Below are 19900 nucleotides of genomic sequence, written 5' to 3'. Positions count from 1 at the left end.
TAAGGACAACACAACACATCTTCAGAATCAGCTTTGTCTGGAAAAAGGTGATATTTTGGCAAGAGAGAGCAAGTGATGATATGTGAAGCAAGAGATGATATGTGAATATCATCTAATATAGGGAAACTTTGAAATAAGATATGAACAGAAATTAATTAATTAAAATTGTATTTCAAATGAACAATATAACCACGCTGAAGGGTGAGGGTAGTGTGTGTGAGAGAAAGAAACACTAATTCAACAAAACTAATTCAACAAATGCATAGTCTAAATTTGAACACACCACTGACATTTCAGTAACAGCAATAATTTCTGTCACCAAGATCTTGGTTTCTAATTACCATTCTCTACTGAAAAGAACCAAGTTTTCTTGGATAACTGTCATTTCATCTAGGGCAGGATGGGAAATAGAAAACCTTGGAACATTTGTGACAGAAAATAATTATTCAAACAATGGTTGAAGGTGCTCCCTGGCCAAATTTGAGCATCAAAATAAGTAATGATAATAAAGAAGTATAATCTACTGAATATAACAAAAATCTACAAGTTCACGCTGAAATAAATATATAAATAAAGTAAGAAGAAAAAGCTCTTCCTTGGAGTTTAAAGCTAGTTAATAGATTTAGAAGAAATGATGGAAACAGCATCAGCTTCTGACAACTATCAGGCAAAAATCAGCAGTGAATACTAAAACTGAAGAGTGAAAATTTGAGGGATAGCTGTGTATTTACAAGCCTCAATGTCCCTGCAAGATATTTATTAAATACAAAGTGAAAAATACTGATTATACCATGGAGACACTACCTTTAACCAAGTGATAAAAATTAAGATCATAGATAGTGGGACAAAGGACATCATGCCCCTTTTATAAGAAGGTATTCAAACAAAGATGCATAACCCAGATGAAGTCACGAGGAAGCATTAGACAAACCCAAAGTGAGGAACAAAACAAGTAATCTGCACTTTGTAAAAGTAGCAATATCATAAAATATTGCAAAAATATTCTAACTCCCCCCTAAATCTTTGTATTATACTATTCCATTTATATCAAACCCTGGAAAATACAAACAAGTGTACAATGATGGAAAGATGTTTGCCTGAAGAAAAGGGGTGCAGGTAGGGGTGTAGAGACTATGAAGGAATTTTTGGGGAGTGATGGGTTTTGACTGTGGTACTGATCACATAGTGTATGTACATCATACTTATAAATTGCATACTTTGAATATGTGCAGTTTATTATATGTCAATTATACCTCAGTAAAGTTGTTTTATAAGTCTAAGGAATTACTACAAATTAACAGAGGCCAAAGGGATATTTTCTTATAGGCCAAATTAAGTCTGTGGGTTAGATAATAACAATGGTTCATTGTTAATTTCATAATTTTGATAATAATATGTGAGAATATACTTGTTTTCAGGAAATCTATTCTCTAGTATGTGAGGATAAAGGAATATCATGTCTATGAGAAACTTAGTCTCAATTAATTCAGAAAACCTATTTATGTATATGGAGAAGACATATCTGGAAGAGAAAGGGCTTCCCTCATAGCTCATTTGGTAAATCATCTGTCTGCAATGCAGGAGACCTGGGTTTGATTCCTGCATCAGGAAGATCCCCTGGAGAACTAAATGGAAACCCACTCCAGTATTCTTGCCTAGAGAATCCCATGGACAGAGGAGCCTGGCGGGCTACAGTTCATGGGGTCGCAGGAGTCAGAGATGACTTAGTGACTAAACCACCACCATGGAGGAGACAAAAAGAGATAGCACAAGGAACTCTTTTCAGTACTCTCTAATGGCCTAAATGGGAAAAGAATCTTAAAAAGAATGGAAGGACTTCTCTGGTGGTCCAGTGGTTAAGACCCTGTGCTTTCACTGCAAAACACATGGGTTGGATCCCTGTTTGGGGAAATGAGAACTCACATGCTGCATGGGGCAAGCCAAAAAATTAAATTTTTAAAAAGTTAAAAAAAAAAAAAAAAAAAGAGTAGATAGATGTATACCTGATTCACTTTACTATACACCAGAAACTAACATATTTTAAATCAACTATACTCTGATAAAAATTATTTTTTTAATTAAAGTGATACAATAAAATACAAAAACAATAAAATGTGTAAAACAGATAGCTAGTGGGAAGCTGCTGTACAACACAGGGAGCTCAGCTCAGTGCTCTCTATGATGTCCTAGAGGGGTGGAATAGCAGGTGGGTGGTAGACAGGCTCAAGAGGGAGGAAATACACATTTATTTATAGCTGACTCAGGTTGATGCACAGCAGAAACCACACAACATTGTAAAGCAATCATCCTCCAGTTTCAGAAAATGTTATCATTTGCCTGAAAGCTAAACTAAATGCTCAGTACTGCAATATTTCCATAAATATATTTCTATAAATCTGAATTATGCAAAGTAAAAGTTTTTTATGCAGGCCAAGAAGCAACAGAACCGTACATGGAACAATGGATTGGTTCCAAATTGGGAAAGGAGTACATCAAGGCTGTAAACCGTCAACCTGCTTATTTAACTTATACGCAGAGTACATCATGTAAAATGCTGGGCTGGATGAAGCACAAGCTGGAATCAAGATTGCCAGGGGAAATATCAATAACCTCAGATATGCAGATGACACTATCCTTATGGCAGAAAGTGAAGAACTAAAGAGCCTCTTGATGAAAGTGAAAGAGGAGAGTGAAAAAGCTGGCTTAAAAACTCAACATTCAAAAAAATGAAGATCATGGGTGGGCAGCCCTCAGCTGGACTGGTGGTTATGTGGGTTGTAGTGCTGGGCGGTCTGCAGGTGCTAGCAAATCCCACCCAGGATGTAGAGTTAGTGGTGTCTAGGTAGTCGGAGAGAAGGAGGAGGCAGCGGTGAATCACTTATAAATGACTCTGAAGCCGGACATGGAGCCTAAATTCCAAGGTGAGAGAGTGCTGTGCTTTCATGGGTGGCTACTTTATGAAGCACAGGTACAAAATCTGCTTTGAGAAGTTAGCTGAAAAAACTACTGGTCGGATAATAATGAGATTTCAGTGATTGGTAGCTTTAGGGAGAGCTACCTTTTTCACAGATTTTCAGGTTCATAGTTCCTCATCTTCTCTTTATTGGTGTCTTACTGCTTGCTGAGTGGGTCACATACAGCATCCTGCCATTCATGTTACTGACCTGCTAAAGGCCAGTAGTTGGAAAGAGCATTTGAGTGGAAAGATAGAGGTTTGACTGTGGAAGCAAAATAGCATTGTTAGTGATTTGTGAGAAAATACTGCCAAAGTCAATTTTATTGGCAAATAGTTGGCTTAAAACTCAGCATTCAAAAAACTAAGATCATGGCATCCGGTCCCATCACTTCATGGCAAATAGATGGGAAAACAATGAAAATGGAAACAGTGACAGACTTTCTTTTCTTGGGCTACAAAATCACTGCCAATGGTGCCTGCAGTCATGAAATTAAAACATATTTGCTCCTTGGAAGAAAAGCTATGACAAAGCTAGACAGCATATCACAAAGCAGAGACATTACTTTGCTGACAAAGGCCCATATAGTCAAAACTGTAGTCTTTCAGGTAGTCATGTATGGATGTAAGAGTCTGACTGTAAAGAAAGCTGAGCGTCAAAAAATTGATGCTTTTGAACTGTGGTATTGGAGAAGACTCTTGAGAATCCCTTGGACTGCAAGGAAATCAAACCAGTCAATCCTAAAGGAAATCAGTCCTGAATATTCACTGGAAGGACTGATGCTGAAGCTGAAGATCCAATATTGGATCACCTGATGCAAAGAACTGACTCATTGGAAAAAACCCTGGGAAAGATTGAAGGCAGGAGAAGGGGATGACAGAGGATGAGGTGGTTGGATGGCGTCACTGACTAAATGCACATGAGTTTAAGCAAGCTCTGGGAGTTTGTGATGGACAGGGAGGCCTGGTGTGCTGCAGTCCATGGGGTCGCAAAGAGTCGGACACAACTGAGTGACTGAACTGAACTGAAAGGTTCTTTTATGTTTTTTAGAAATAAAGAATGTGGTACTTAGGAGAGTGTGAGCAATAGCCAATATATTGATTCACTCCTTAACAAATACTAGTATTTCCCACTCTGACAGACCTTGACCACAGTGGCCACACTTGCTTACCAGAGCAAGTTTACAGAAATAAACCACACACCATCTAAATTTCTAAACCTGATTATTTGAGTTACAAATATATTCTTTTCATTCAATTATCAAGTATTTACTTAGCACCTATCACTGTAACAAGGCTAGAATGCACGGGAAAGACAAAGTTCCCTGGAAGTAAACCTGAGGAACATGCACAGATACAGGTGTTGCACAGGAAGGGGTGAGTGAAGGGGGGGGTTTTGTCAGGCAGGAAAAAGGAAGAATATGTACCATGAGCATGAACACGGAGACAGGACCATGCACAGTGAGCCTGGGGAAGCAGAAGCAGCTGGATGCGGCTGAAAGTTCGAGTATAATGTAAGAAGTGACATCAAATAAGACAAAAGAGGTCAGTCATGTCAAGACCCTAAAGATCTCATATTCCATGCTAAGGAATCCATGCTATAGGCTTCACCTATAATTGGAAGGCACTATTTTCCATTGTTTTGGGTGAGATGAACCCCATATGCAGAAAAGCACTAATTGGATTAATCTAGGAGAAACAGCATTATAGAAAGAAAACTTGAATTGCACCTAAGGAGAGCTTGTTGTTCAACATCCTGACTTCCCAGCTGGCTGGTATGCTCATCCCACAATAGAAGTGCCATAAATACTTGCCAATAATAAAGAGAAAGTTGAAATTGTCCCAGTAAGAGATAAATGCCTCAACAGCTGGAGCAAAGAAAATGGAGAGATAGGAGTGCTCTTATCTTGTAGACAAGAGATAACTAGAAGAATGAGAGAAAGGCCGTTAAAGATGACTGAGTTTTCCATTTAGGGTGACCATGTAGATGGTAAACCATTGAACCAAATGTGCAATGCCAGAAGAGGAGCAAGTTTAGAAAAGAGCAAATGTGTTTACACCTATTAAAAATAGGGTACCTTTGGCAACAATGTCACTTGGCAATGTTACAAATCAGGAGCTTACCAGTGAGATCTTTCTGTTACAAAAAAAGTTGCTACTAAGTGTTTTAGAGATAAGTTTGTAAACTATTAAGTTACTGGCCACATTTTGATCTGCTCCCACATATGTGAAGTGAGGAGTCAAGATTATTCATTGCAGTAAGGTTTGTAACAAGTATTTTAAAAACACCTTAAATGTGGGATTTCCCTGGTGATCCAGTGGCTAAGACTCCTCACTCCCAGTACAGGGGGTCCGGGTTCAATCCCTGGGCAAAGAACTGGATCTCACCTGACACAACCAAGTGTTTGCATGCTGCAGCTAAAGATCCTGCTTGCCACAACTAACACCCATCACAGCCAGATAAGTAATAAATAAATATTTAAAACAAAACAACTTAAATGTCACTGATACACAAGGGCTTAAATATCTGATCTCTAGTTTATAATGGCTTAGTCAAACAGAAAGTCAGCATTTTTGAACAGATAATTTAAGTCCAGAATGAAATAGAAAAGGTTGCCTGAATTTAAGTTCATAATATTTGAATCTATTCTACTATACTCATATTCATAGTAGACTCAAAAAATTTCAAGTGAGTAATCTAAAAATCATAAAACACCACAGTTGACAGGTATTTAAATTTAAGCACGTTTGAGTATTAACCAAGCTCCATAAAATTCCTTTAAACAAAGTAAGTCAATGAATACTTTGACTACCTTAGTTTCATAACTGTAATAGTAAGTATGAGTGTTATTATGTATATATCATTTTGGATTTTACAAACAATTTTCGATTTTTGATCACCATTGAATCCCAACAATCCTGTGAGATATGCAGAGCAAGTGGAAATCACCTGCCAAAAGTTGAAGCGAAAATTCTATTATTGTTATACCTCCAAGGCAAAGTTTCAAGATAAAAGATAGAGACAATTTTATTCTCTCAAAAGAAAAGTTTATTTCCTCTGGTTCCTCAGGATGCAAGGCATTTAGTGACTTTGTTCCACTCCTAGTTTTTAAAAATGTAGCTTTCAAAATAAGACACACTAAAATAAGGCACAGTGGAAATCTTTCCAAAACGACATTTCATACAATTTCCCTATTCTCCATCAAAACCTATGATGGAAAAACTTAATGTTCTAGCTTTCTGAGACAAATTCTAAAAATAAGCTACTGTATCACTCAGTGTGCAAGACATGCCTCAGGTAGCTCCTCAAATTCCTCTAGATAACTTAAAGCAACATTTTACCAAAGCAAAAGCATGTAATACTGAAGCAAACTCTCCACATGGATTTCCCTGGTGGTCCAGTGGTTGAGAATCCACTTGCCAGTGGAGGTGACAAGGGTTCGATCCCTGATCCGGGAAGATCTCACGTGCCATGCAGCAATTAAGGCGAAGCACTACAGCTGCTGAAGCTGGTACACTCTAGAGTCCCTGCTCACTGCAACTAGAAAAAGCCTGCATGCAGCAACAAATACCCAGCACACCAAAACAGAATACAATTTTTTAAAATTATTTTTAAACAATAGTCTCCAGAGATCACTCTACCAAGTTTCACACGTGTCCCCAGCCCTTTGGGTATTTGCTTACCTCCAAAGACACAATGACAGATGGCTTCTTTTTCAGTTCCTCACATTTCCTCTTCTTACAGATCTGATGGCTGTTCTTTCTGTTCTTACAGTAAGTACATTCACCACAATTGGTCTTCTGCTGGCAGGGCTCACAGACCCCACATCGCTTTCGTTTCTTCTTTTCCAAGGTAGGTAGCAGAGTTGTGTAGGAAGGAGAAGAGGTACTAGCAAGTGGCACTGGCCTAGACACCACTGTGGTGTTGATGTCAACCAACCTGGTGGCGCTGATCTGGGAGCTCCCTCCTTCCAATGTGCTGGGACTCACCAGGGGGAGCTGGGCAATGCCCTGTGGAGCCGGCTGAGGTCCTCTCTCAGGGGCTAATGTGAACCCCTGAGTGTGAGCTGGCAGAAAGCTTATATGAACCTTCTTCTCATTTTCTATATTGTTCATAGGTATTACAGGAGGTACCAAAATTATCTCTGAGTTTGATGATGGTTGAGGAGTGTGACCTGAACCCAAAGGCAAAATCTGCATAGTGCCCGGGACCTCAAGCCCAGATGAAACAGTGCCCTGGGGCTCGGGCCATGCTGGGAGAGCATTACAGGTAGCAACTGGGTTAAGAGGGGCAGGAAGAAAAATAGGTGGGTCTGAGGCAGTACCACCACCCATACCAAGGACTTGTTGATTTAAGATAGCACCAAAGACCTCTCCTTGGACTGGAATAGCACCAGGAATCTCTGGTGGGTCTGGAGTCTCACCCAAAGGCTCTCCATGAACTGGGTTAGCACCAGGAACTTCCCATTGATGTGGGACAGCACTAAAGGCCTGTCCTAGGACAGGGGTGGTATCAGGAACTTCCTGTTGATCTGGGGTAGCTCTGAGTACCTCTTGATGATCTGGTTTAGCACCAAGGGTTTCTTGTTCTGAACCTGCCAAGAGGAGTTTTATTAATGAGGTAGGATATATCGACCCACCAATAGACAAACAGTTTCTAAGGTCCAACGCAGGTACAACCTTATTAAAGCTGGAGGTGGGGCAGCAATCATGTTCACTTTTGATGGGATCCAGGTAAGAATCAGACAGCTTAAGAGATTCTACTCGTGAACCCAAATCTTCTAACTGAATGCTGGGGTTTCCTTCAGAGGTAACCTTGAGGGCTGCTCTTTGGAGCAAAGGAACACAGACAGTGTCCTGAGCAAACATTCTAGGGGAATCACTGATATTATTCAATGTCTCTCTAGAGAATAGTCCTTCTCCACCACATGTCCCTTCCAGTGACCCAGAAAGAATCTCTGCTGCAGGGTCACTAGGAGTAGAGCAAATTATTTTGGAATCCTGGACACCTTGGGACCAAGACTGGGTTGTCTCTTGGCTCTCGTCTTTAATGAAAGATGCATTTTGTATGCCAATTAGCTTCTCTATGTCAGGGGGGACTGGGGGGTCTTGCATTGGGACTGAATCATTTTCTGAGTGCTTTACTCCCATGTCTGTAAGTACCTTATAATTACACTCATGTTGCTTTCCTAGATTCTTAGGTGGTGGAACTTTCTTGGGTCTGGCTATGACCATTGGGGGTTGGGAGAGTCGTCTGCTAAGAGAGGTGCTTCGCAGAGCCATTGTAAACCCATTGCAAGTTAAGGACTCTGGGTTCTGAAAAAGAACCTCGGTCCTATCCAAATTCATTCGTGCTGCTCCAGCTCTTGTCAGAAGGCTTCTGACTGGCACAGTCAGTTTGGGTTCTGTTTTTTTCTTAACATCTCTTTCTTGCACGAATTGCTTCAATTTTCCAGGGCTCACAGTCTTGACAGTCGCCACATTTTTGTTGGCTGGCTTAGATCCCTTCTTCAGTTGGTTGTTTTTCTTCTTGTTTAGATCTTCCCTCCTGACTAATTTGGAAGGTCTTGCGTGGCGAGATCGAGACATAGCTATGAAGTAGGAAAATCTGAAAGGGCATGAGGGACAGAGTCATTGGTCCTTTGGAAAGTCTCACTTCAGAAGAGAATCTGCATGCACCATGGTTGTGCTCAGTTGCACGAGGTTTTGGTCTGAAATAAAAAAAAACATTGGCAATGAGTCTTTTTTCTATGTAGTCTCTCATTTGAAATAGAATATTGGAACTTCCCTGGTGGTACAGTAGATAAGAATCTGGCTGCCAATGCAGGGGACACAGGTTTGATCCCTAGTCTGGTAAGATTCCACATGCTTTGGAGCCACTAATCCCATGTACCACAACTACTGAGCCCGAATTCTAGAATCCATATGCTGCAACTATTGAGCCCCTGTGCCTAGAGCCCATGATCCAAAGTAAAAGAAGCCACCACAGTGAGAAGCCTGTGCACTTCAAGAAGAGTAGCCCCTGCTTGTCGAAGCTAGAGAGAGCTTGTGAGTAGCAACAAAGACCCAGCACAATGAAAAAACTGTTTAGAAAAGAAATGGAATATTCACTAGCAATTATTAATTAAAATTAAGAAACAATATTTACCACAAAACCAAAGTAAAATAGACACAAAACATGCTAAAGTACCCTTTAAACCTTGGATTCACAAATAAAGCTCCTTTAATTTCCGTGACAATTGATTAAGTTAATGAAATTCTTTGACGAAGCTAAGCATGGGGGTTTCTTTAAATTAGAAGCCACAACTATTCTAGTTACAAGTAGTTTAAAGCTCAAACCTAATCTTTACAAATGTGAATACTTAAAAGTTACCTCTTTATCCCTTAGTTCCCCAACCAGGTGGCGAGGGAAGGAACCAGGGCCACAGCAGTGAAAGCACAAAGTCCTAATTACTGGACCACCAGGGAATTCCCCAAAAGATACCTCTTACACCCTTTTCTCACTCCATCACTACCCAAGCAGGGTATTACCTGTTGGACAGCAAAGCTGCTAAAGCCAGAGGAAGAAGAGCTTACATTATCCAGGAAATGCTACTCCTGGAGACACAATAGTATTAATAACATATTTCAGTTAACAACCTAAATTTTTCAGACATGTTTCTAACAAGCAGCCATGTTTAAAAAACAAATTGACTATATGAGGATCTTATCTAGTTTGTTTCACTTTTTCTATTTCATATTCAGTGCTCCAATGGCACCCCACTCCAGTACTCTTGCCTGGAAAATCCCATGGACGGAGGAGCTTGGTAGGCTGCAGTCCATGGGTCACTAAGAGTCGGACATGACTGGGCGACTTCACTTTCACTTTTCCCTTTCATGCATTGGAGAAGGCAATGGCAGCCCACTCCAGTGTTCTTGCCTTGAGAATCCCAGGGACGGAGGAGCCTGGTGGGCTGCCATCTATGGGGTCACACAGAGTCGGACACGACTGAAGCGACTTAGCAGCAGCAGCAGCAGCAGCTCCCATTTCACTTGGTTTATGTTTTCCAATTTCTCCATCTCTTCTTTTTTTTTATACTCTTTTTAAAGCTTTTATAAAGCATAGTAGAAAAGCTCTTGTGTGTGTGTGTGTGTGTGTATATATATATATATATATATAAATCATACATATAATATATACCTTTTAGAAAACTTATGAATTTTTGCCTAACTAAAAAATTTATAACATTTTGAGTCCAGTTGTTTGACTTAGCATAAACAGAATGCTAGATTTCTAATTTAAAATAGACATGCAGCAAACAATAAAAGTTTACTGTATACCATAGGGAACTATAGCCAATATCATATAATAATCTGTAAAATAACTTCAAAAATAATATGTGTAACTGAATCATGAAAAAAGAATTCTACTTTTTGAAATTTAGTAATGTTTCTATTTTTGACAGTTTTTCTAAATGTTCTATGGACATCTAATAGCAACATATGAGATACAAAATTTTAAATATATTTGTGTAGGATATAAGATTAATATAAATAGAAATCTATTATATTTAAATTATTAATGACATCATTCAAGATACTCTTCTCATTTTTTTCTACACTTGATAAAAATATTCTCAGAGAAATGTTAATATGTTGCACTATGATTATACATATATTTATTTTCCCTTGTTTTTCTTCTGATGTAGCTTTATTTATCCTTGTTTCTTTGTTGTTAGATATCTAGAGGTTTACGATGTTTATCTTCTTTGTGAATTGTACTTTTTACCATTAAAAATATTCATTTAAAAATAAATAAATTTAATTTAGAATCTACAAATTTTTAGTTTTATACACACACACAAAAACAGCATAAAATCTGGGGAGTTAGTATCACCAGATTAGGTTACACATAGATCTCATGGGTCTGTAAATATCTGAGTACCTCCTCAGCATAAGGAAGGCATTGTCATGGGGACTGTCCACACCCAGAAATGATGTCCCTCTTTCCTCCTTCACCCAACTTAATCCAAAGACTGCTGGTTCTAGGTTCTCCTTGGTGGCCCAGTAGCTAAGACTCTGTGCTGTCAATGCAGGGGGCCAACATTTGATCCCTAGTCAGAGAACTAAATCCCACATGTTGCAACTAAGGGTTCAAAAGCTATAACTAAAGATCCCACGTGCTGCAACTAAGACCCAGTGCAGCCAAATAAGTAGATAAATTAAAAATCCAAAGAAACAAAGACTGATGGTTCTAAAGCCCTTCTACCAAGGGTCCCAAAATTTTCATGCTGAATATCTAAGCAAGGAAATTGGAAATAATGAGAAAATGAGATAATACAAACAATAAAGAATAATAAATCAAGCAACTATTATTTGAAAGTTCAGAAAAGAGGAGAAAATGAAAGGGGACTGGCCAAGAACCATCATCAAATTGCACTGTTGTCTCCTCAAATGGCCTGACTCTGACCTCAAAGAGATGGGAATACCAGACCACCTGATCTGCCTCTTGAGAAACCTATATGCAGGTCAGGAAGCAACAATTAGAACTGGACATGGAACAACAGACTGGTTCCAAATCAGGAAAGGAGTACGTCAAGGCTGTTTATTGTCACCCTACTTATTTAACTTATATGCAGAGTACATCATGAGAAATGCTGGGCTGGATGAAGCACAAGCTGGAATCAAGATTGCCGGAAGAAATATCAATAACCTCAAATATGCAGATGACACCACCCTTATGGCAGAAAGTGAAGAGGAACTAAAGACCCTCTTGATGAAAGTGAAAGAGGAGAGTAGAAAAGTTGGCTTAAAGCTCAACATACAGAAAACTAAGATCATGGCATCAGGTCCCATCACTTCATGGCAAATAGATGGGGAAACAGTGGAAACAGTGGCTGACTTTATTTTTCTGGGCTCCAAAATCACTGCAGATGGTGACTGCAGCCATGAAATTAAAAGACGCTTACTCCTTGAAAGGAAAGTTATGACCAACCTAGACAGCATATTGAAAAGCAGACACATTACTTTGCCAACAAAGGTCTGTCTAGTCAAGGCTATGGTTTTTCCGGTAGTCACGTATGGATGTGAGAGTTGGACCATATTCTCCGGATGTGAGCGCCGGAGAATTGATGCTTTTGAACTGTGGTGTTGGAGAAGACTCTTGAGAGTCCCTTGGACTGCAAGGAGATCCAACCAGTCCATCCTAAAGGAGATCAGTCCTTGGTGTTCATTGGAAGGACTGATGTTGAAGCTGAAACTCCAACACTTTGGCCACCTGATGCAAAGAGCTGACTCATTTGAAAAGACCCTGATGCTGGAAAAGATTGAGGGCAAGAGGAGAAGGGGACAACAGAAGATGAGATTGTTGGATGGCATCACTGGCTCAATGGACATGGGTTTGGGTGGACTCCAGGAATTGGTGAGGGACAGGGAGGCCTGGCTTGCTGCGGTTCATGGGGTCACAAAAAGTCGGAGACGACTGAGCGACTGAATTGAACTGAACCAAATGATCATCAGTCTGTGGTGAAATGAGAAAAAAAAAAGAGGCTGAGTACACCTGAAACTAACACAACATTGTAAATCAATCAGTGAAAAAGTGAAAGTGTTGGTCTCTTTGTCATGTCCTGACTCTGCGATTCCATGGACTGTAGTCTGCCAGGCTCCTCTGTCCATGGAATTCTATAGGCAGTAATACTTGAGTGAGTTACCATTTCCTTCTCCAGGGGATCTTCCCCAACCCAAGGACTGAACCCAGGTCTCCTGCATTGCAGGCAGATTCTTTCCTATCTAAGCCACCAGGGAAACACAAATCAACTATATTTCAATTTTAAGAATAAAGAAGTAAAAAAAGGCATGTAAAGTTTTTCATAAGCCTGAATTAATTTAACTAATGTCTTCCTTTTTCTCTTATTAAAATTTCCTTTCTAAATATATAGAGTGCTTCCCTGGTATCTCAGTAGTGGAGAGCCTGCTTGCCAATGCAGGAGACAGGGGTTTGATCCCTGGTCTGGTAGTATCCCACATGCCTCGCAGCAGCTGAGCCTGTGTGCCACAACTATTGAGCCTGTGATCTAGGACCCAAGAGCCACAACTACTGAGCCCATGAGCAGCAGCTCTGAAGCCTGCTCACCCTAGAGCCTGGGCTCCCCAACAAGAGAAGCCACAACAAGGAGAATTCCCAGCACCACAGCTAGAGAGTAGCCCCGCTTCCTACAATTAGAGAAAAAGCCAAACAGCAATGAAGACCCATTCTTAAATTCTTAAATAAACAAAATTTATTTTAAAAGTAGAAAATTCCCTGGTAGTCCAGTGGTTAGGACTATGTACTTCCATTGCAAAGGGAAGAGGTTGCATCCCTAGTGTGGAAGGTAAGATTCTGCAAGTTGCATGGCCAAAATAAAAATTTTTTAAAGTAATAAAAGTCCTTTTTTTGTGAAAAGGTGGAGATGGGTTTTTTTCTTTTCTTTTAAAATTATTACCTGGTACAGTAAAAATTTGACAGTCCTCTACCATCCTCAAATTTTGGTTTTGTTTTGGTTGTACTTTTTTGATCCAGGTAATCCTGGGATACACTATTTGGTTTTGTGGCTAGAGATGGTGTTGCATTAGAAAACCCTCCGTTTCAAGCTGTGATCACCAGCTGTGTCCTTCAGCAAACTATTTAACAGGAGTCAAGTTTCCTGTGTTTGAAATGAGGTTGTTTGGGGGAACCAATGGGCTTCTCTGGGGAAAACCTAGTGGTAATGGTTTCATCCTTTTGATATCTGAGGTAAGAACAAAGACTTTGAAAATAGATGTGGGTTCAATTTCTAGATCAGAAACATTATCAGCCATGTGATTTTGACAAATTCCTTGGTCTCTCTCTTCCTCAGTTTACTTACGTATATTAGAATAAGAAGCATAATAAGAACTTTCCTAGCGGTCCAGTGGTTAAGACGGCACACTTTCAGTGCAGGGGTCATGGGTTTGATTCCTGGTCAGGGAAATAAGATTCCACATTCCTTGGGGTATAGGAGGAAACAAAAGCATAATAGTACTGACTTTACTGGGTTACTATGAGAATAAAATGAGATGATCTATGAAAAGGCTTAGCACAGAGCTGGCATATAATAAATGTTTTATAAATGAGAGCTTAAAAAAAAAAAAGTCTGCCTACAGGCCAACATACAAAAAAAAAGAGAGAGAGAGAGAGAGAGAGAAAATAAATTTAATAGTAGTTATCATTATTATAGAACCAATTTAATTCTGAGTCTGCCGTATCCTGCAAAATAAGATCTAATTCTTTTTTTCTGTCTTCACCTAACACATTGTAGGCCACACGCTATAATAAAAGACCTCAGAGCACAACATTTAGAGTTAAAGCATTGAGCCTTTAAGAAAGATTTTTAAAATAGACATTAGTGATAACATTAACCACAAGAAAAACAGCATTTTGATACATCTGTGCTAAATACAAATACTAGGCTAAATACAAATCCACTTGAATTCTTAGCATTTAAGCTTACTGCTTTTCCTCCTTTCTTAAAAAAAAACAAAAAACAAAAAAACTAGCTCTTTTGCTGTGAAAAGCTGTAGGATATTTTCTCCAAAGACCACTGGTTTTCACACCACCATTTTTAGAAAACAAAGACATTCCAATTCTAATCTCCAGAAAGTCAGCAATCTTTATAAGGATGTATTTTCAGATAATAAAAAGCAATCCATCCCATTCAGTAGAAATTCAGAAATTCAACAATATCGGTATAAGCATACTTTATGTCTTATATCGGGATTACATGGCTAAAAATTATTAGGGGCATATAATCTAAGTACTGCAATCAGTCATGAAAATTAAAATTTGTATGCTGAGGCAAGTAATCTGTATATGCCAGAGGGTGTCATGGGATCTGCTTTTGAAAGTAGTTTATAACTTGATCTTTGTCTCATATATTCTTTTATATTTTTTAATGGAAGTGCTTTAGAAATTCAGACTTGTAATTAAGATAATGTTTACCATTCAAACCTTATCTCCTGAAAAAGAGCCTGTCAAGGAAATGGAAAAGGTATGAGCAACAGGGATTGGAAAGATGTGGCCTCTTTAAATGATAACAGCATTTTTATGAGATCCTGAAAGAGGCCAATGACCCCTAAAAACCCAACTGCAGGAAAGAAACCACTGGGTACCACTCAGCTAAAGAAACAATCAGAAACAAAATAAGGATTCCCACAAGATCTTAATTTTATCACTTGACTCCACTGATGAAATGTAACCCCTTTTGTGATAAACTAAGTTATCCCCAGGGCTGAACTCTGAGAGGAGAGGCAATAAGCTTTTTCCGAAATTTGGGAGGTGGAGCGAAGGGAGGGAACCTATTATATTATATAGATTCATATTTAAATATGGAATTTTCTATACATCTTATTTTCCTTATTAATTTATAAACATTATTAAATGCTTTATTTCATTTTTGGGGTGCTTTATTTTTTATAGAGTACTTAAGTCATAGAAAAATATATTTACAATTGAATACTAATTCCACTTCCGTTTTTCATTTCTGATGAAAACTGACATTTCAGTATTTCTCAAAAATCAGCTTTATTCTACTCTAAAGTATATCCTAGAGTCTGAGTGCACGGAAGTAGCTACAGGATAACATGATTGGAACAGAAAATAAGAGAATTATGTCCTTGTTATCAAACATACATAGGAGGTCCCAGAGGGGGCCTACATGCAATTAATTGACACTATCTGGTGAGCTCTATGTTCCTGGAGGAGAAAACAAAGCAAAATGAAACAAGCAAAACTTCCAACAACTGTGGGATGCAAAGCATCACTTGGGTAACTAGTATTTTCAGCAGAGGGCATCAAGATCCCCAACCCATAATAATTTCCCCCCCCTAAAGTGTCCTTGTGACATAAGGGACTGGAGTTGGAGTAGTACATGAGATCGAAACATTACTGCCCAGGAGATAAGGGCCAACTTATAATTTAAAACATGCAAAGAGATTCTAGCCCAAAATAGAAAATCGAAGGTTACAGAGAAAGTGGAGAAGAGGCTAGATCGGGTCCCAGGGCCTATGTGTATATCTGCTAATTATTCACACATAATTTAAACATAGCTAACCAAATTGATCAACAGGATCAGACTTCTGCCTCAGTATTATTTGAGTTTACTAAGTAGTCTTTCCCTAAAGAAGCCTTAAAAAGGGGAGATGGGGGGAAGCAAAAACAATTTCTGATGCAATCACCTTGCCTAGAAACTGAAAAGCTGTCTTCCTAAACTGTATCAGTCATCTGTAAAGGACAATATTGACAGTACTGTGATAGAAAAATCTTCTCCCACCTACATCCCTCCTCCTTCTGGATCTCCTAGTCCCCTGAGGCAGGAAGTGGCTGAACTGATGTAACCATCCAGCCCACATGTCAATTTAAAATTACACTGCAATCCTTCCCACCACCAGTAGTGGCCAAAAGAGTGGTGAGTATTTGCATACATAGAGCTAGTTTCGAAAGAAACTCTGATTTCATAGTCACTCCATTCAGCTTCTTAGAATTTAAAGGCTGCTGCACTTGACTGAGAAATACAAGACTTAAAGCATTTCTTTTTAAAGGGCACCACTTCGCTTAGTTTCCTCCAGTAACTAAGTTCTGAAGGAAAAGGAGGTGGGCGGGCTGCTTGTAGTTCCTAGATAGTTTTCTACCACAGGAAGTGTGAGAGCTCTCCGCACATGGAAAGACTGTGGAGGGAAACTCAGTAGAATGCCAGCAGATTTAGTCAAAGTCTCCTTCCATATGTAAAACACCCTTGCTGCCCTGCCGAGAGCGAGGGGGGAAAAAAGCCAAAAAGGGCCACAGAAAGGGAAGGGATAAGTTAAAATGGAAAGAGAATGACCCCGCCAATAACAAGAAAAGCATAAAACATGTTGAGAAGAAGAGGGAAAAGCAGAAGGAAGAAAATGTCTAAAGGAAAAAAAAAAAAAAGCAAAAAAGTAGAGGAAGGGGGAAGAAACATGTAGCAATAAAGCTAGAATATAAAAAGACAACTGGATCAAAACACAAGACTAAAGTTAGAAAGATGGAGGGGTGGGAAAAGAGATAAAGAGTAGACGGAAGGAAAAATACAGAGGCAAAGAAGAAGGTGGGGGAGGGGAGGGACAAACAAGATAAAGAGTGGAGGAAGAGAAACAAAGGGCAGGGACAGAGGTGATCCAAAACTCCAACCCATCAATTCTAGAAGATCCGAGCTGGGAGCCATAGTTAACCTTCGGTTAAATGGTAAGCGCTGATCCAGGAGTTCTTAATATGAGCTACTAGTCTTTGCAAAGAGATAGGGGCAGTGGATACTAATAACTCTCATACTTGATTCTGAAGTTTAATTGAAATAATAACATGGTTTTAAACACTGTCATACATTGACAACCAAGCTAATTAAGATCTCTTAACTGGGGAGTGAAGGCACTTGGGTTTCATCCTGTGTAACCAACGCAAACCAGTAAAATCAGGAAATTCACTCAAAATCAACGTTACCTGAGGCTTTTAGTTCTCAGAAACAACGCTGACTAATCCCCAAACCTCTCCTTATCTGCATAACCCGCCTTGTTTAACTGTACGCATAAATTCCTAATATGTCTTAAAAAGTTCTCGCCCTAACCGGTTCACAAGCACATTTTCCAAACTCATTTTGGCATCCTGAGTGAGGCCTAAGGAGGCCGACATTTTTAAATTTTACTTTATAACATTGAGGAGAGGGGAGGTGGAAAGGATGGGCACTTTGCAGTTCAGAGCGGACCTGAGGTTGCTGCCCTGTAGCGCCGCCCTTAACCGTCTGGGTGCAGCGCTCAGACTAGACTGTGCACCTAATCGACTCCTCGCTCAAAGTCTTGAAACACTTTTCAAACATGTATTTATAAACTGATCATTACTGTATTATGCAGCTCATTTTGTGCTCAAGAGTGGAGCCGGGGAGTAGGGGAAGAAGCAATGGGCGAGTTGGAGCTGGGGGAAAGACTCCCACTTCAAGTAATATTCTCTTGTTGATACACTAATTTTTATTGGGTCAGAAATGCCCAATTTGTGTTCCCCATTACAGTGGGAGGTATACTGTGAAGGGCCAGCAACTTCCCGACCGCTTTTTTGTAGAGACTGCGCACAGCCCTTAGTAGCTGAATCGCTTTGGGAGTGTGGGTGAGAGGGAGGGAAGGAAGAGAGGCGAGGGAGTGAGGAGAGGGAGAGAGACCTAGCCCAGTCTCTTCCCGACACGTGAAGTGGCGGCGGTCCCTGGCACCCCCAGACCCGGCCCCTCACGTGCCGTCCGAAGTGTCCCGGCACCCAGCTCGGCACATCTCCCACCCTAGGGCCCCACTCCAGGATTCCGTGCTAGTGATGCGACGGCAAGCCGGCGCTTTCGGCGACCGAGAGGCGCCCGTAAGGGTTTTTAGAAGGCCATTTTGACAGAACACTATTCTATTCCCTACTCCCTTCCTCCCGGATCCGCAGAACTCCAGGTCAACCTCTGGCAAGCCTCTCCTGCTACCTCCACTCCAAAATTTTCGTCCCTGAAGCCTCCTCCCCGAAAAGCTCAGAGAAGGCAAGTGCCAAATGTTCTCCCAACGAACTGGCCCCCTGTATTAGCATGGGGGAGGAAGAAAACTTCTTTTCGGGACACACTTGAGTGTGGGACAGCCCGGGTTCCCCATCCGAAACTTGCCCTAACTCTTCGCTCTCCTCAGCCCGAGGCGCTCAGACCTCCGTTTCTCCTCTGAGGGGCATCAATCACGGGCACAGTCGGGGAATCACCCCCTCCCAAAGCCACGCTTGCCCTCCCCGCAATCCTCCCGTTTTCAGCGGAGCCCGGGGTCCTAGCCTGAGGCGCTGGGCTCTCCCCACCCGGCGTCCCAGCCCGGCCTCAGGGCAGGCGACCGCGTCCTCTGGCCGGGGGCATTGTTTACCACCCGCAACAAAAGCGCCCCAAGCGGCCTTGGGTGGGGGGTCGCCGCAGGGAGTGGGCCCATCCCTGCGACCCCCGCGGCCCCGCGGACACGGAACCCCGGCGCACGTCCAGCCCCAGCCGTGCACTGCCCTTCGCAACCCCTTCCGGCCTCCGCGTGTGCCTCCCCAGACCCCTGCCCTCTGTCCCTCTCCCAGCTCACCACTGGCCCCCTCAGGCTCCGAGGACTGCGCGCGTTCCCCCGGCTCCAAGCCTGCAGCAGCCCTCGGGGAAACTTTCCAACTTGCGATCGTCCCCACAACTTCGGAGTCAGGGGCCCCGGCGGGCGCGAGGGGCGCGGGAGGGCCCCGGGAGGACACCTACCGGCTGCCTGGCAGGGTCAGGGCCCGAGCCCCCGGGGTGGGCGACTGCTTCCCAAAGGTCCACAGCGCAGAGGCAGGTAGAGTTGCATGACTGGGGCGGGGCAGGGGGGCGTCCGGGGGGGCAGACCCGGGAGCAGAGGGCCCAGCGGCTGCGCGCACAAAGCGGCGCGGGAGCGGGCTGCGCTGCCGCTCCCCGCCAGGTCAGCCCCCCGGAGCAGCACTGTCTCCCCAGGACAGACCTCAGGGAGTGAAGCTGGGGCTCTGCCTTCCCTGGACCCTGCTCTGCTGAGCGAGAGGCAAAACGCGAGCTGGATTTCCCTAAACTGGAGCTGGACTCTCCTGTGGACCCTTACCCCTCCCCTTGGCCCTCTTCTCTCCCAACCATTTTTTTTTTAAAGGTCAAAGGAGAGTATTGGAGAGGGAAAACGTTATCAAGATCTTCTTGTCATGATATATATATGTTTTTTTAACTAGGTACTCTGGGGCTGAGAGAAAAGTTTTGGGGTCTCTGAATTGAATGTTTATAGATACATTAATGGGGATGCGAGGTCAGAGATGCCACCATTGAGCAATATTTGGGTCGCAAGCAATGGAAAACTGCCCTCAGCACCTTAGAGAGAAGCCAGAGAAGGGTTGTGTTCCCTTGACTCAGAGCTTGATGTCTCAAGTGTCATCAT

The 19900-nt window shown here is 41.6% G+C and overlaps 1 protein-coding gene across 2 annotated transcripts in view; it reads right to left on the bottom strand.

The window, feature by feature from the left end:
* TET1 (tet methylcytosine dioxygenase 1) overlaps positions 1 to 19445 on the bottom strand; it is a 136807-nt gene extending 117362 nt beyond the window's left edge. For both annotated transcript variants that reach the window (XM_070781857.1, XM_070781858.1), the window contains exons 1-2: positions 19225 to 19445; positions 6638 to 8664 (exon numbers count right to left, since the gene is read on the bottom strand). In XM_070781857.1, coding sequence (XP_070637958.1) covers positions 6638 to 8542 — 1905 coding nt within the window. In that variant the 5' untranslated portion in view covers positions 8543 to 8664; positions 19225 to 19445. The remainder of the gene's footprint in view (positions 1 to 6637; positions 8665 to 19224) is intronic.
* Between the last annotated feature and the right edge of the window lie 455 nt (positions 19446 to 19900).

Source organism: Bos indicus, chromosome 28 (assembly GCF_029378745.1).
Source record: "Bos indicus isolate NIAB-ARS_2022 breed Sahiwal x Tharparkar chromosome 28, NIAB-ARS_B.indTharparkar_mat_pri_1.0, whole genome shotgun sequence".
Taxonomy (NCBI): Eukaryota; Metazoa; Chordata; class Mammalia; order Artiodactyla; family Bovidae; genus Bos; species Bos indicus.
This window is presented reverse-complemented; position numbering and strand designations above follow the sequence as displayed.